This window comes from Phaseolus vulgaris, chromosome 8 (genome assembly GCF_051622355.1).
Source record: "Phaseolus vulgaris cultivar YP4 chromosome 8, ASM5162235v1, whole genome shotgun sequence".
NCBI lineage: Eukaryota > Viridiplantae > Streptophyta > Magnoliopsida > Fabales > Fabaceae > Phaseolus > Phaseolus vulgaris.
The window spans coordinates 9,004,623-9,020,661 of record NC_143505.1 but is presented as its reverse complement, the minus strand read 5'-3'; the positions used below and the strand labels follow the sequence as shown (position 1 = coordinate 9,020,661).

Below are 16,039 nucleotides of genomic sequence, written 5' to 3'. Positions count from 1 at the left end.
TTATTATTCAAAGAATAATTCGTGAGTAAGTTATTTACATAACATATCAACTTGGTAATTGTTGATATAACTAACTTTAAGATAAGTTTTTCCTATACCATGAATGTTTTTTTTTTGTTTTGCCTACAAAATTGTGTCGTTTGGGTTTTGCTATTACAAGAGATAAGGTAAAAAAAAACTTCTCCCACACATTTCGGATCTATATAAGGTACCATTAACTTTACTGTCATTGATATAATAAAAGATAAAGAAATAGCCATATACAACATAATACAACAGACATCTATATAAGTACATTAGGGAGGACTCCAAACTTATTTCCTCACTTTTATTTATATTTTCTTATTCAATATATTTATTTAGCTACTTCAAAAAGATAATGAAATTATTTTTAGGGCACTAATAGTTTTATTTGTATTTGTACTATTCTGGGGCTCATCACAACAATTCATGTCCTTAACAATCATAAGTAGCGCCACTATGAATGCGTAGTCCACATTGGGATTGACGAAGACATTGAAGCCACCATTATTCTCCATCTACATAAAGAGAGAAACATGCATATATAATTATCATAATATATTTAAATTCTACTACTTATAAAACAAACAAAAAATTAATTTTCACAATCATTGTTCATTAATTGGTCCAGCCAATACCCCACATAGAAATTCAGACATCAACTTTGCAACAAAGAACTTAACCCAAGAGAAATGGAAGGGAGAAGAACTCAGAGATACGGTGGCCATGGGTATGACCACAAACCACATAAACCTACATATGATTTTACAACATTCTTCTTCTCAAACTTCCCAAATGGCTTTGGTGAACTAGACATGATTAAGGTCTTCCAAAAATGGACTAGGGTAAAAGAAGTCTTCATATCCCGTAGGCTAAACAGATGGGAGAGAAGATTTGGGTTTGTAAGATTCTTTGAAGTGAGAAATGTAGGACGACTGGAGAGGGAGCTAGACCAAATCTATCACTACAAGAAAATCATGAAATAGAAATCAATTTGTAGAGACCAAAATAATTAGTTGCAATAGTAACTAAATTAGAGACCATTTTAGAAACTAAATAAAAAATTGGTTTCTAAATTAGTTTCTATTATTGTTAAATAGTTTCTAAATTGGTATCTAATTAGCAACCAAAGTTTTAACTACCAATTATTTAGTTTCTAAATTTGGTCTTTAAAACCTTGGTTGCTAATTAGATACCAATTTAGAAACTATTTAACAATAATAGAAACTAATTTAGAAACCAATTTTTTTTTTTAGTTTCTAAAATGGTATCTAATTTAGTTACCATTGCAACTAATTATTTTGGTCTCTAAAAATTGGTTTCTATTTCATGATTTTCTTGTAGTGTATATAGGAAACATGAAGCTTTACGTGAACATTCCAAGATATCGAAGGCATGAGTTGGAATCTAACAGAGTATCGAGAAGGGAAAACAGAATCCTACACAAGGAGATCCCAAAGGATACCAAGAAGCGAATCCAGGAGGTTCTGGTGTTAAACGGGAAGATGAAGAGAAAAGAGGTATGGGTGGAAAAGAAAGGAAACAAATCCTATGCTGACATAGTTAAAGGTGAATTGCAACAGAAATGGAAGGGACCTGTTATCAAGACGCAACATCATGTATTGTCGTGGATGGAAAACAGTGTCATTGGCCAGTTCAATATAGATATGAACTTTGCCCAACTGGGAGAAGAATTTGTGAAAGGAGGAATGAACATGATAAAAGTGAGGTATTTGGGTGACAACCTAACTCTCCTGACGCCAAGAGAAGGGGAGAGCATGGAAGATCTTTTGAAACTTAACAAGGAGTGGTTCGAAAGTGTCTTTGAGATCGTTGACCCTTGGTTGGAAGATTATGTAGCAGGCCATAAGATAGTCTGGGTGAGGTGCTATGGTTTGCTGATCACCTTCTGGAACAAGGACTATTTTTCTAAAGTGGTAGGAGAAGTGGCAAAGCTGGTGGCCATTGATAAGTCCACGTTATTATGGGAGAACCTTGAATACACCAGACTTCAAGTTCATTTATTGAAGAACTGTAACGCTAGGTTGGCGAAGGGTATGTAGATAAATGACCAAACGTTCAATATATTCATTGAAGAGGAGAACTCAACAATAAATGAAAGCCAATGTAAGTGTGCCCTCAATGTTTATGAGTGTTTTGATAGTATCTCTTTGTCGAAGACCTATATAGAAGAAACAGACTTATTTGCGAAAAGCTGTGAGGAGGAGGTCAAGGTTTGGGATAGGAAGGACCGCGGGTCAAAGGGGGAGGCGGAGGAAGGAGAGGCAGATGAAGGTGGGGAACAGGAAGCGCATACGACAAAGGATAAACCATTTGAGGTATCTGCAACGAAAGGAGAGGTAAGCCAGGAAAAAGTTTTTAAGAGTTTCACTAATGAAGGAATGAAGGGTCTGAAGGTATCTTAAGAGGTTGATCCTGCCAACCACTCTACCTACATCTGCGATCCCGATAGTGATAGCCTCTCTGAACACGCTGAGCTGGCTAGACTTGTGGTGGATGTTGAGAACAACTTTACCCATCGTAAGCCCAATACTTCCTTGACCCAACAGGGGAAGCAATTGGCCCGAAGTGGACAAGAGAAGGGTTGTGCGTTGGCCCAATTGGAAGAGGGAGATGGAGGGTCTATGCAGATGGGTTGTGGGTCAGGGTGCGAAGAGAAAATCGATACTGGAGAATACGAATGTCAAGCTACAACTTTGGTGGTGCAGGTGCTAGAGGAAGAATCCAACGAAGAAAACACGTTGAGGCAACCAGCTAAACCCGAGCCGCTTGTCGGATTGATGCTGAAACCGTGGGAGCAAGATGGTCTACAAGATAATCGTGATATGCATAGGGCCCAAGAAGCTAATGACGAACCAAAGGATACTAGCCCAAGCAGGAATGTATCTCTCTTGCTAGGAGATGAGGAAGCATATGTGGGAAGCATCTGCAAAACACCCCCACGACGGCACAAGATGAAAGGACTATGGGAATTGGGCGAATCAAGCACCCACCCTAGGCGGTCGGTCAGAATAAGTGCAAGAACATCCTAGGTAAGGGATACCTCTCATTCTTGAGTAGGAAAGAATTTTGTACCATTTCTGATGGGGATATCAATAATTGCAACTCAAGATATCGTGAGTCGGAATATATGGAGGAACCATCAAAGCTATGGGAGATTAATAAACATATTGGCATCGCTTGCCGTGGGGATGAAGTAGAGGTTGTGAAAGAATTTCAGTGTATGGATGTGAGAGATTTGGAGGTTATGCAGAGTTATGAGGAGGGTAACAAAAGTGGTTATTTATGTTGATAGTAAACCTGAATATTGGAGGTTTGGGAGGAGGTACCAAAGCTAGGTACATGAGGCATATCATCACTTGTGAGGGAGCAGAATTTGTATGTCTGCAAGAAATAAAAACAACTGTCTTTTCGCATCCTAGATGTTTTTCTATGTGGGGGGACAACAAAGTTGAATGGATACACAATGAAGGGGACAACGGAGCTAGAAGTTTGTTGTCAATGTGGCACAAAGAAGCTTTTAGTTATGAAAGTCACCAGATGGGGGAGGGGTACATTGCTATATTTGGTCAGCACCTAAAATCGAACTGTAGGTGTGTTGTAGTAAATATTTACGCTGCATCTGGGTGAAAAGAAGATTCTATGGGAGGAACTAACTAATATTAAAGTGGCATCTCAAGACTCAGTTTGGTGCTTCTGTGGTGACTTTAATGCCATAAGAAGCAGAAGTGAAAGGAAAGGTGTAAGGAACAGGGGAGACCAATCAAGTGAGATATTTGGGTTTAATAGCTTCATCGACTCCAACTTATTGTTGGATTTACTTATAGTAGGTAAGAAATATATGTGGTTTAAGTCAAATGGTTCGACTAAAAGTAGACCAGACAGAGTTCTTGTCTCTCAAGAGTGGCTACAAAAATGGCCAATGTGCAAACAATATGTCCTGAGGAGGGAAGTTTCAGACCACTGTGCGTTAGTGGTGAAGACCGTGGATAAGGATTGGGGTCCTAAACCTTTTAGGACCATTGACGTCTGGCACATGGAGAGGGGTTTTAATGATTTGGTGAAAGGAAAATGGCAATCATACTTAGTACAGGGGAATGAAATAACGAAGATCAAAGAAAAGCTAAAATTGCTGAAGGTTGACTTAAAACTATGGAATAAAGATGTGTTTGGAACCTAGAGTCAACCAAGAATAGCATCCTGCAGGAAATAGAGATCCTAGATTGCCAAGACGACGACAATTGTGATCTCTTGGGACGTGTGAGCTTGAAAAGAACTGAACTGGCGAACCGACTAAGGGAGACTGATAAAAAGATAGAATCCCTTATATGTCAAAAGACTAGAGCAAGTTGGCTGAAGAATGAGGATTCCTGCACTAGGTTCTACCATTCTTCCTTAAGGTGGAGAAGACTTAAAAATGAAGTCAAGGGAGTTGAGGTTGGGGGCCAATGGTGTGAAGAACCTAATACCGTTCTAATAGAAGCGAAGAAGCTATTTGAAAATAGGTTTAAAGCAACAAGAGATTTCGGGGTAAGACTCGATGCGGTAGAGTTTAAATCTCTTTCCCCCGAAGACAACGTGAGTCTTATATTTGTTTTCTCCGAGGAAGAAGTGAGGGATGCAGTATGGCAATGTGATGGGTCAAAGAGTCCTAATCCTGATGGATTTAATTTCAACTTTATTAAGGAAAGTTGGAATTTTATCAAAGATGAGTTTGTTGCAGCTTTAGCTTACTTTCATGAAGCAGGACAAATTCTGAAAGGGTGTAATGCATCATTCATTGCATTAGTACCTAAAGTAAGAGACCCCACCAAGCTAGAACAATATCGTTCTATCTCACTAGTGGGCGCAATATACAAAGTCATATCAAAGGTGTTGGCTAGCAGAATAAAGAAAGTGCTAGCATCGGTTATCGATGAAAGCCAATCAACATTTTTAAAGGACAGAGAGATGCTGGATAGTGTGCTTATGGCTAATGAAGTGGTAGAAGATCTGAAGAGGTACGACGGGAAAGGATTGTGCTTTAAGGTGGATTTTGAAAAAGCTTATGACTCGATTAGGTGGGATTTCTTATATGATATGCTTCACAGGTTGGGTTTCCACAGCAAATGGATCTGATGCTGTATGGAATCCGCTACCGTCTTCGTTCTAGTTAATGGGAGTCCTACGGAGGAATTTAAACCAACAAGAGGTTTGAGGCAGGGTGACCCATTAGCCCCATTTCTCTTTATTGTGGTAGCTGAAGGCCTAGCCGGGTTAGTAAGGGAAGCCAATAGGCCAACCTATTGTCAGGTACTAAGATTGGAAGGAAGGAGGTAGAGATTAGTATCATGCAATTTGCATATGATACTCTCTTCTTATGTGAGGATGCCTATGTCAATGTGGTAACTATGAAGGCTATTCTTAGGGGCTTTGAGCTAGCATTAGGCTTGAAGATTAACTTTCACAAATCCAAGCTAGCAGGCATCAATGTTGATAGAAACGCTCTTGTATGCTACACAAAGACCTTGAATTATGGGCAGATGGGAGTCCCGTTTATATATTTGGGCCTAGAAGTGGGAGGGAACCCAAGGAAGAAGCAGTTTTGGGAGCCTATTCTAAACAAGTTAAAAGCTAGACTCAGTGTGTGGAAAGGGAGATTTCTATCCATGACGGAGAGAATATGTCTAATCAAATCAGTTATCACTATTGTACCACTTTTCTACCTCTCCCTCTTCAAAGAGCCGGACTAGGTATATAAAAGCATAATCATTATTCAACGAAGGTTCCTATGTGGTTGGGGAAAGGAGAAGAGACCAATCTCTTGGGTAAGCTAGGAAGACCTGTGTAAACCGAAAGAGGAAGGTGGACTGGGGTTCAAAGATATACGAAAGTTTAACTATGCTCTCCTGGCTAAGTGGAGATGACATCTCTTATCAGAAGAGAAAGGAAGGTGGAAGGAGTTTCTGGACTCAAAGTATGGCTTGGAGTTAGACAGTTCACATACACCAGTGAAATTCCAAACCTGTTGGTGGAGAGACTTATCTAAAGTATGTAGAAAGGGAGGAGGAGTTGGTTGGTTCCAAGAAGAATTAGTATGAAAAATAGGAGGTGGAGACAAAGTTAGATTTTGGGAGGATGTGTGGGTTGGTAATACTAACCTCAAAACTTTGTTTCTCAGGTTGTACTTCCTGTCTCTAAATCAGGTCCAAAAGGTGGAAGAGGTTGGAATGTGGAAAGAATCAGTATGGAAGTTGAATCTAAGATGGAGGCGAGTCAGATTCGAGTGGGAAGCCGTCATGGAAGCAAATCTTGTTATGCACATTTCTCGGGCTAACATGTCTACAGAAGATAAAGATATACAGAAGTGGAGGTGTGATGAATCAAGGGTGTTCTTTGTGAATTCAGATATGAATGTCTAGCTAAGCATGTAATAGGTCCTCATCATGATGTGTTCAAGTACCTGTGGAAGGCTAAAGCATTCCTCAATGTGATAACCACAACATGGAGGGTACTCTTGGGAAGAATCCCAACAAGAAAGAGTTTGAGTAGGAGAGGGGTGACGTTGGACACAAGTTTATGTGCGTTGTGTCAGACTAAGGATGAATCATGCCAACACCTATTCCTAGAATGCAAAGTTGCCCAGGCTGTTTGGTTGTTGTGCTTTAAATGGATTGGTATCTTGTTTGTCCAACACAATGATCTTATGACTCACTTTGAGAATTTCTACTTATCTCAGGCCAGTAGTACACAAAACCTATTGTGGAAAGGTGTTTTGACAGCTATAGTGAGGTGTATCTGGGAGCACAGGAACTCTATAATTTTTAAGCAAGGGATAGTCGATGCGGAAGAGATATTCCAAACGGTCCAACTCAAGTCGTGACTATGACTAAAGGATAGGGTACACACATTCAACTATTCTTTTGTGGATTGGGTCTTGAACCCACTTATCTGCATTGGAAGCTATAAGTAAGTGGGGTTAAGTGATGTATCTAGTGGTCCCTAGAGAAACGGAAGGTTTGTTGGCATATCTGGTCTAAAGGCCTGGACATAGGGTTTAGTGATCAGCTCTAATTGGTTGGAGGAATAAGTGGGGGCTGTGTCAGGATGGGAGTGCAAACTGTTGTAGTATTCCCCCCAATATAAAGCTCACTTTAGAGGACTGTTGGAGTTTGGGGGCTAGGCACTGGTGGGTTTTGAGAGGTCCACCCTATAGTTGGAGCAAGACCAACCCGTGTCATGGCCCTGTGCATTTAGAATGGAGTTTGGTGTGAAAGGGACTATAAAACATCTACTCGCATTTTTCTGCAGGTATTCTAATGTGCTGGATTATTGGGCAAGGAATTAAGGACCAAGAGGGTGTTGCTGTCATATGAAATGTGAAAGTATAGGGCCATGACACAGATGGAGGTGTTGGTGGGACAGTAACTATGAATCTGGTATGCAAAGCTACACAATTGAATGTAAAAATTCAAAAAGTGTAATGGCTACTAGTATGGGGCTATCAAGAGAAGCATATGGATTTGGGCTTTTTGGCCAGCTTGAGAGATGTTGGAAAATTTGATCCTGATGGTCTGTTTTAGATTTTAGGATTTGTCTTGCCATATTAAGGGATCTGAAGGTTTGCTGAGTGAAAGTAGAATTAAGTACAGGTTCTAAGAAGATTGTAATGAAGCTTAAGCGAATCACGAGGGATTCTTGCACAAGTTCAAGCTGGTGTGGACAAGGTTCAGAAGTCTAAGAGACTTCAAAGTTGCTGTTGAATTGTGTCTAGGAGCTGTATGCTTTTTGTTTTCTAGGTGTTGTCTGGTGCTGCTTAAGGGTGTCTTGCTGCAGGTCTGCTACAGCTGGACTTTACTGGCTTTGGGTGGAACTAGACCACCTTGCTTTCCTAGGGAGGAACCTCATCTACGAAGATGTGGATCTGGAGCCGTGCTCCATTGGAAAAATGTTCAAATGCCTTAACCAAGCGTAGGAAGCTCTTTTACTAAGTGGCAACCAAGCTGCTTGTATGACTCTGGTCTTGGCGGAATTCGGGAAGCCTTTTGTCAACTGAAGTTGACCCTAAATAGAAGCCACTTTTCTGGTCTTGACATGCAAGGTGGCACAAGGTTTGTATGGTTCAAATCATGTGCTGTGGATAAGTTTTGTGAAGGGAGCTCTGTAAGGTGCAGTTGAAGGTGCTGTAATCAGATGGCACCAAATAATCTGATACATGGAAGTTGGATGAAGGGTGGTTACTCTGGTTATATTTGTTGAGTGAAGAAGGAGGAGTAAATCTTGGCCAGGAACCTAATTCTAAGGGGATGTTGCGGTGTTGTGTGGTGTGATGCACCCTTTTAGTAGGTGCAGGTTAGTTATGCTATCACAAGTTTTGCAAGAGCAGTTTGTGTGCCTAATTTGAAGGCGCAGTTTTGTTGGTTTTTTGCGAGGTATTCTCAGTTTTCAAGCCCATGCCTATCTAGGATTAGGGAAACAAACCCTTTGTTATGCGTTATCTTCTGTATCATCCTAGTTTATTAATTTTGGTTTTATGTAGGAAGCATGAGGGAAGAGCGTTGTTATAGTATAAGGGTTGTCTCAAATTTAATTTAATTATTTTTTGGCTGATAAAAAAAAAACAAAGAAATATTAATATAAATAAGAAAGATATACTAACTCAGTACTCATACTTTGGCTACGATGTTAGGAGATTCACCGGCATAAACAGTGCACGACCTTTTACTTCCAAAAATGATCATTCTAAAGTCACTTTTTTTTTGGTCTTGGTTGTTTGCGAGGAACACGTTTAATTTAGTAATTCCAGGTGATTTCTTGATTTTCTTCACAGAAAATAGCAATTCAGATGAATCAGTGCTTTCACCCTTGAAAACGTTGCATCTCCCATGCAACGACACAGTCTGCATAAAAATTAAGAATAATAACATCCTGGTTAGGTTAGTGGCTAGAATGAAAAATTTAAGCAGAGATTATTTTTGTAGGTGGGCGAATATTAAAGTAATAAAGCTAATTAATTGTAGAATGGGTATAGTTGATGCATGAGGAACCACCTTACTGTATAGAGTGACGATGGGGTTTTCTGCATCATCGTATAAGACACGACGGTTGTGAAGTGTGAAAAAAGTATCGTCAGTATAAAAGAGACGATCATCCTTTTCATTGTAAGTGGCTCCTTCCTCAGTATTAATTTGTAGAGTGACAGAGTGAGGAGCACAGTAGGAAGAGTTGATAACTGAGACTTGCTTTGCCATTGAAGAGGAAGGTGATTTGTGGAACCAAACTGTCTTTATTTATGTGTTGTATATGGCAATTTATAGAGACACAATACCAGTCCCCAATTGCAGGTGTATGTATCAAACCCTAAGCCAAGAGCTTGACAACATTATTAAATAAAAGGTCTCAAATAATACAACAACTAAATATTCCCTACCACAATTAAGTATGCACATAGAGATAACTTTGCTGATAAAAAAAATGCACATAGAGATATCAGCAAAAAGTCAACAGAAGAAATATTTTTTTTTTATCAGAAAAAAGTCTACAGAAGAAAGTGCCTACAATCCATGATATAGCTGCGTGTTTTATGCGTGGCAGGAATTGATGTATGTAGGATCAATTATCAGGCAATGATATGTGTTGTTTATGGAGATTAAGAGAACTTTGATTGCATCACATGTGTGTTATGAGGAGAGATAAATAGGGTTGGATTATTTTGTAACTGGAAAACCAACTAACACATGATTAGTCTATTTTTTGTAAATTTGTATATAAGAATTTGATTATACTATTTTTTTTATATAGAAATTTATTTGCTTTACTTGCTGATAAAAAAAAATTATATATAAAAATAATAAAATAAATGTATTCCTTAAAGACTTATTTTAATGTATTATTATTTTCTGATAAAATAAATAAATATATTTAATTAAAATGATTTTAAACGATTTAATCATATACTTTAAATTATCTAAATATTTACTTATATGGATTAGTCCGTTTAAAACAATTTGAAAGATTTTCCTTGTAGTTTATTTAAAATTTCAAACAATTTCTTATTTTTTTCAATCTTATAATTTAATATTGCAGATAAATATATAACTTTTCCTATAATTCTCAAAATTATGTTTTTATAAATTTGAAACAATAATCTAAAATTTTAACAGTGGATATGGAAAAGAAGAAAACGAGGAGAAGACTTGCCTAAGAGGATTTGTTTTTTCGTCTACAGTTGAACCACATACACTTTTGGTCGTCTATTGGAGTACAATGAACTTGGTGTTTTCAGTTTCTCCAAACCAATTCGGTGACATAAAATAGTATTTGATATGTTTAATCACTATCTGAAACTATTCTTCTAATTTGCAAGTTGGTACTGGTTTATTCTTCTAATTTATTTTATTCTATCATTTACTAATAAAAAAACATATTACTGATAAATCATTATAAAACATACCCACCACTGATTAAAAACATACTTTGATAAAAAATAAATGTCAACTTTCGAATTGATCTGACAATGAGAGTTAAAGATGATGTTTATAAAAAAAATATTGTATTGTGCCGTAAGTCACTTCTTTTTGTGGGGAATTAATAAGGAGGGGTTAGATCTTAGAGAACATCACATTAAAATTTATTTGATTTAGATTTTTTTATAAAGGAATTAATACCAAATTTTTTTTATCTATAAGTCCTTTATTTACCGAAAAAATGTGATTGTTGAGAGAATATGATAAATTATTAGGCAGTCATCCTCGTGATGACATTAGGTTAATTATGTCATTAAGTATACATAAGTGATAAAAAAGAATGAGAAAAAAAAATTTAGATTGAGAAAAATTGAGTTGATTTATATTTGTAACAAATGTGATTATGCGACTGAAAAGAAATAAAAATCAATAATATTATATAATTAATTATTTTGAAATCTCGTCAATTTTTACTGATGATATTAATGTTCCGATCTCAAGATCTTAAGTCCGTTAAGATAATATTATTACGGTCAATCACCATATTCGATGTATTGTTTACTTTGAAGCTTAGAGCTCCATCACGATTTTGTCATTATACTAGTGCAGAAAAGTTCTTAGACTACGATTTTTTGAGCGGTTTTAAAACAATTATCTATCAGCACATAGTCTATACTATTGCAGAATAAACAATGGTTGCAAAATCACCATTTATAAGTCACATCTAGACGCGATTCTTTTGATCAACCGTAGTGTATAACAAAAATCAAATATGACTATACAATACTAGGGAAGGGAATAGACGATGGTTATTGTACAAAACCACCGTCTATTTCCTTCCTTGAGAGGTATAGATGACGGTTATAGGTCATAACTACCGTCTATTATGAGAGTGTTTTAGTCCATGCACTTCTACAAAAGACTCAACTCCAACATCATGAATCATATTCTCCAATCGGTCGTCATCTACTTCACCATGTACTGTATAATCCATGGTGGACTGAACATATTCTTCGGATACGAAAAAACTTGGTAAATTTAATAGTTCACCATGTCATGTCTATGTTGTATAAGATCGTAGAAACTCATCACATAGAAGGTGCTCCTTGATTTTGTTAACATCCAATCTCCTTCCGTTCAAACAATTAACACACAAACACCTAAACTTTACTCCATCATGACCACTATTATTGGCTTTACGTTGTGCAAATTGTATAAATTTTTCTACTCCTCTTTCGTACTCATCACTTATGTGGACGAAATTATTATCCAATCTCAATCCATTATGTTCTGTAATGGTCATTGAGGTGTTCACTAATGCATGTGAAATCTCACATTTTTTTTTATAGGTATGAACTTATCTCATTCAAGAAGATTCCCTTTTATTATAATGTAATTGTACATAATTTTAGTCAGCATTCCTTATATTTAACAAAATTTTGGCAACATTTCGCATTGGTCTTCAGGTAACACGAAATGAAAGTGGTGACACAAAATCTCCACAATCAAATATGCACTAAAAAACAACACGAAGTGCTATGAACCAAAATTATGTAAAATATATATGACATTTCAATTACAAGTTATGTACTATTGAACTAATAAAAATTATTGTTCTTCTCAAACTGTCCACCTGGACAATTCAAGACTCAATACAATTACTGTCCTAAAACCTCCTCTACTTTTTATAAAATGTTTTTAAAAAAAATTACAATTGGAGTAGTAGACAAATACATGTATTAAATCTCAAACGGGAAACTAAGGGTCTCATACAGGAAACAATTGTCGAGGGTCGAACATCTTCGAACTCAATACCAAAACGTATCCCAGAATTATAAATATACATTCAATAGAATTATACATAATAAAAAATATCAATTAAAAGTCAAAAAATTATTTATAATCTAATTACAAAATCTAATTACAAATTATTAAATTAATTATAAATACTAAATAGTATTACTCTAATTACAATGTAACAAACTAATAATTCTGTTATAATCTAACAATAACAAATTAATAATTTTATTCTAATCCTAAACCCTAACAATTAACATAATATAAATTAATAATAAATATAAATTATAATAAATATTAAATATAAAAATTAATAATACTAAAAAAATATTAAAATATTAAAAACACCAATCAACCTTGTGTGTGGGCAGAACCGATGGTGAAGGACAATGGTGGCGACGAGCAACGACAACGAAACGATGTTGGTAGCAAAGAAGCACAAAACCGTGGAGGAGCGAAGTTCACTAATGAAAGAGTGGCAGCGACAACAAAAACCAAAACCAATGAAACCAATAAGAGAAAGACAAAATAATAAGCAATAAAGAATGCAATGAGTGAAATTGAAGGAGGAAAAACTTACAATAGAGAATGTCATAATGGAGAAGAACCAAAGAGCAAGAGAGTACGCGAAAAGACAAACGAAAAACGAAAGCGTAAGTGGCGCACTTTGATTTAGGATAATAAAATGAGTCTAAAACGAAGGTTATTAAGTAAAATCACCGTTTTATACCAAAGCGCTTTGGTATAAAACGGTGATTGTAAGTGAAACCGTTGTTTTAAACCAAAGTAATTGGTAAACGACGGTTTTACTCACAATCACCGTTTTATACCTGTTTTAATTTTAAAATAGTTTTATTCATTCTATCCTTAGGCTGATCATCAGGACATTTCATGTCTTAACAATCATAATCGTAAGTAGTGTCACTATGAATGCGTAGTGTATATTAGGATTGACGAAGACATTGAAGCCACCATTATTCTCCATCTACATAAAGAAAGAAACATGCATATATTATTAGCATAATATATTTAAATTTACTACTTATCAAAAACAAAGAATTACTAATATATATATAAAAAGATATACTAACTCAGTACTCATACTTTGGCTACGATGTTAGGAGATTCACCGGCATAAACAGTGCACGAGCTTTTACTTCCAAAAATGATCACTCTAAAGTCACTTTTTCTTTTCTTTTTTTGTCTTGGTTGTTTGCGAGGAACACGTTTAATTTAGTTATCCCAGGTGATTTCTTGATTTTCTTCACCCAAAATAGCAATTCAGATGAATCGGTGCTTTCACCCTTGAAAACTTTGCATCTCCCATCAGTAAAAAAGAAAGAGGTGCTTTCACCCTCTTATAAAACTTTGCATGTCAATGATGCACACCATCAGATGTATCCACTTTCTCATAATTCAGTTACATCAAATACATTATGTTTTAAATTTTCAACTTCTAGAGGTCGTTCATTGACTTCCTTAACTTAGTAATCTTGTTCATAATTTATTATTTTCATTAGGAGAATTTTATTTGAATTACTTATTTTCACATATTTAAAATTGAGTGTGACTCGTCCAAAGCTCAAATTTTTCTATAGCATCTTTTTCAATCTTTTCTTTAAAAATGTGTAAGCTTTAGAGAAAACGGATAAACAGAGCAATCATTCATGATAAACTTGTTCAACCAAGTCTAAAACAAAGGATTTTACATCTTTCTTTTGGCCTAAATCAGGTTCAATAGAGATATATCCTATCAATTAAAGGTATTTGTCAGTACAACTTGTTTTCTTCTTCTTCTTGCACACCATCAGTCAAAAAGACAGAGGTGGAAATATTTTATAAGAGGAAAAATGATTATTTGAAGACCAATTTGAATTCCCCACAACGATGCATGAGTTTTATCCAATGATGTCCTCTACATAACACATTTCTTAGGAAACAGGGAAACACGCATGGGTCAGTAGGCAAAACAGAAGGATTAAACATCACAACCCACTTCGTTGTACCAATCAACAGAATAATCAAGTTGGTCTATATATATAATATATGCACATAGAATGAGATTAAGAGAGAGAGAACAAACCCCAGAACATGGCGTCCACCATCATGAACTGCCAGAGAAACTAGACTCATCAACCCTACGCTACCACTTCCATAGACCAACTATTGCAGCCCATTGTTTACTCCTACCATCTTTGGTTAGAACAATTACAGTTTTCTAATTGAAACCAAAAAGAAAGAAGGTCCTAAAGTTAGATGTTTTGAGACAAATAGTTGCAACCTTAAGCATCTGCCACATGAGACAGAGAATCTAGTCAAGGGTCCATTCCTGTGGGACATTAACTTCATGGCTCCCATTTTCTATATTTGATGAGACATATAGACATTTGGAGCAAAGAAACAAAAACATCTTTGTGAAATAGCACATTTCATCACAAATTAACACTTGAACTAGGGGTTTGGACTTAAAACAGGTTTTTTTTCCCTGAATTGTTTTAATCAGTGAACTGGCAGTTTGGTTATTAGGTAGGATTTTTGCCATTTCAATTCTACTTCTCTAAATAAATTCTGCATGGAAAACAGATATCACCTTTGAATTTAACAATGAGGAATTCAAAATGTTGCCCCAAAATATAAAACCGTGAACATTGCAAAGAATGCTAGAGGAAAAACGCCTAAAACCCTAAAATCCTAAAAAAAACAATAAAAAAAATCATTCAAACAAATCTAACAACGCCAGAGGAAGAACGTAAGACAAAGACGGTGAGAGGAAGAACCTTAGACGAAGACGGTGAGAGGAAGAACGTGAAACACGCACGGTGAGGACGGACACGAAGATGGTGAGGACGCACAGTGAGAAATAAAGGAGGAAAAACACGAGGGAGAGTTAGTCTTGTAGAGGCGGGAGAGCTTATGCATTTTTCAAAAGAGAGGAAAGAAGAAATCGTGTTCCCAATATTTTTTTTTTTTAATCTATTATAAAGTCACATTTAGAAAATTGTTGCTTAAAGTATCAACGGTTTTATATCCGTGGCTTTAGGTGTCAACGGTAATAAGAACAGCATGGTTAAGTTAGAGGCTAGAATGAAAAATTTATAACTGGAGATTATTTTTGCAGATAGGCGAATATTTAATTAACTTGAGAATGAGTATTGCTAGATGCATGAGCAACCAAACCTTATTGTATAGAGTGACGATGGGGTTTTCTGCATCATCATGTAAGACACGACGGTTGTGAAGTGTGAAAAAAGTATCGTCAGTATAAAAGAGACGATCATCCTTTTCATTGTAAGTGGCTCCTTTCTCAGTATTAATTTGTAGAGAGATAGAGTGAGGAGCACAGTAGGAAGAGTTGATAACTGAGACTTGCTTTGCCATTGGAGAGGAAGCTGTTTTATGGAACCAAAGTGTCTTTATTATTTATATGTTGTATATGACAATTCACAGAGCAACATACAAAGCAAATTATTCAGGTTTACCAATACTAATCCCAATTGCAAACGACTAAGCATTATTAAACAAAAGTAGCACAAATAAGACAACCAAATATGCCCTTCCACAATTAAGTATGCACATAGAGATAATAAAGTTTCTTTTTTTTTTATCGGCAAAAAGTCAACAGAAGAATCTATCATCCATGCTGCATGTTTTATGCGTGGCAGGAGTTGATTTCTGGATAACAATTATAAATGCCAAAATATGTCAATTATGTGGCAATGATGTTGTTTATTGGAGTTAATGGAATTTTGATTGCA

The 16,039-nt window shown here is 36.1% G+C and overlaps 1 protein-coding gene and 1 pseudogene across 1 annotated transcript; both read right to left on the bottom strand.

Annotated features, from left to right (window-relative positions):
• Positions 1 to 201: 201 nt before the first annotated feature.
• LOC137823901 (protein LURP-one-related 15) lies at positions 202 to 9,449 on the bottom strand. The gene is made up of 3 exons (XM_068629225.2): positions 9,072 to 9,449; positions 8,694 to 8,921; positions 202 to 539 (listed from the first exon to the last, which is right to left on the bottom strand). The coding sequence occupies exons 1-3, from the start codon at positions 9,270 to 9,272 to the stop codon at positions 369 to 371; spliced, it is 600 nt and encodes a 199-aa protein (XP_068485326.2). The 5' UTR covers positions 9,273 to 9,449; the 3' UTR covers positions 202 to 368.
• Positions 9,450 to 13,173: 3,724 nt separating this feature from the next.
• Positions 13,174 to 15,713, bottom strand: LOC150025387 (protein LURP-one-related 15-like; annotated as a pseudogene).
• Positions 15,714 to 16,039: the final 326 nt, after the last annotated feature.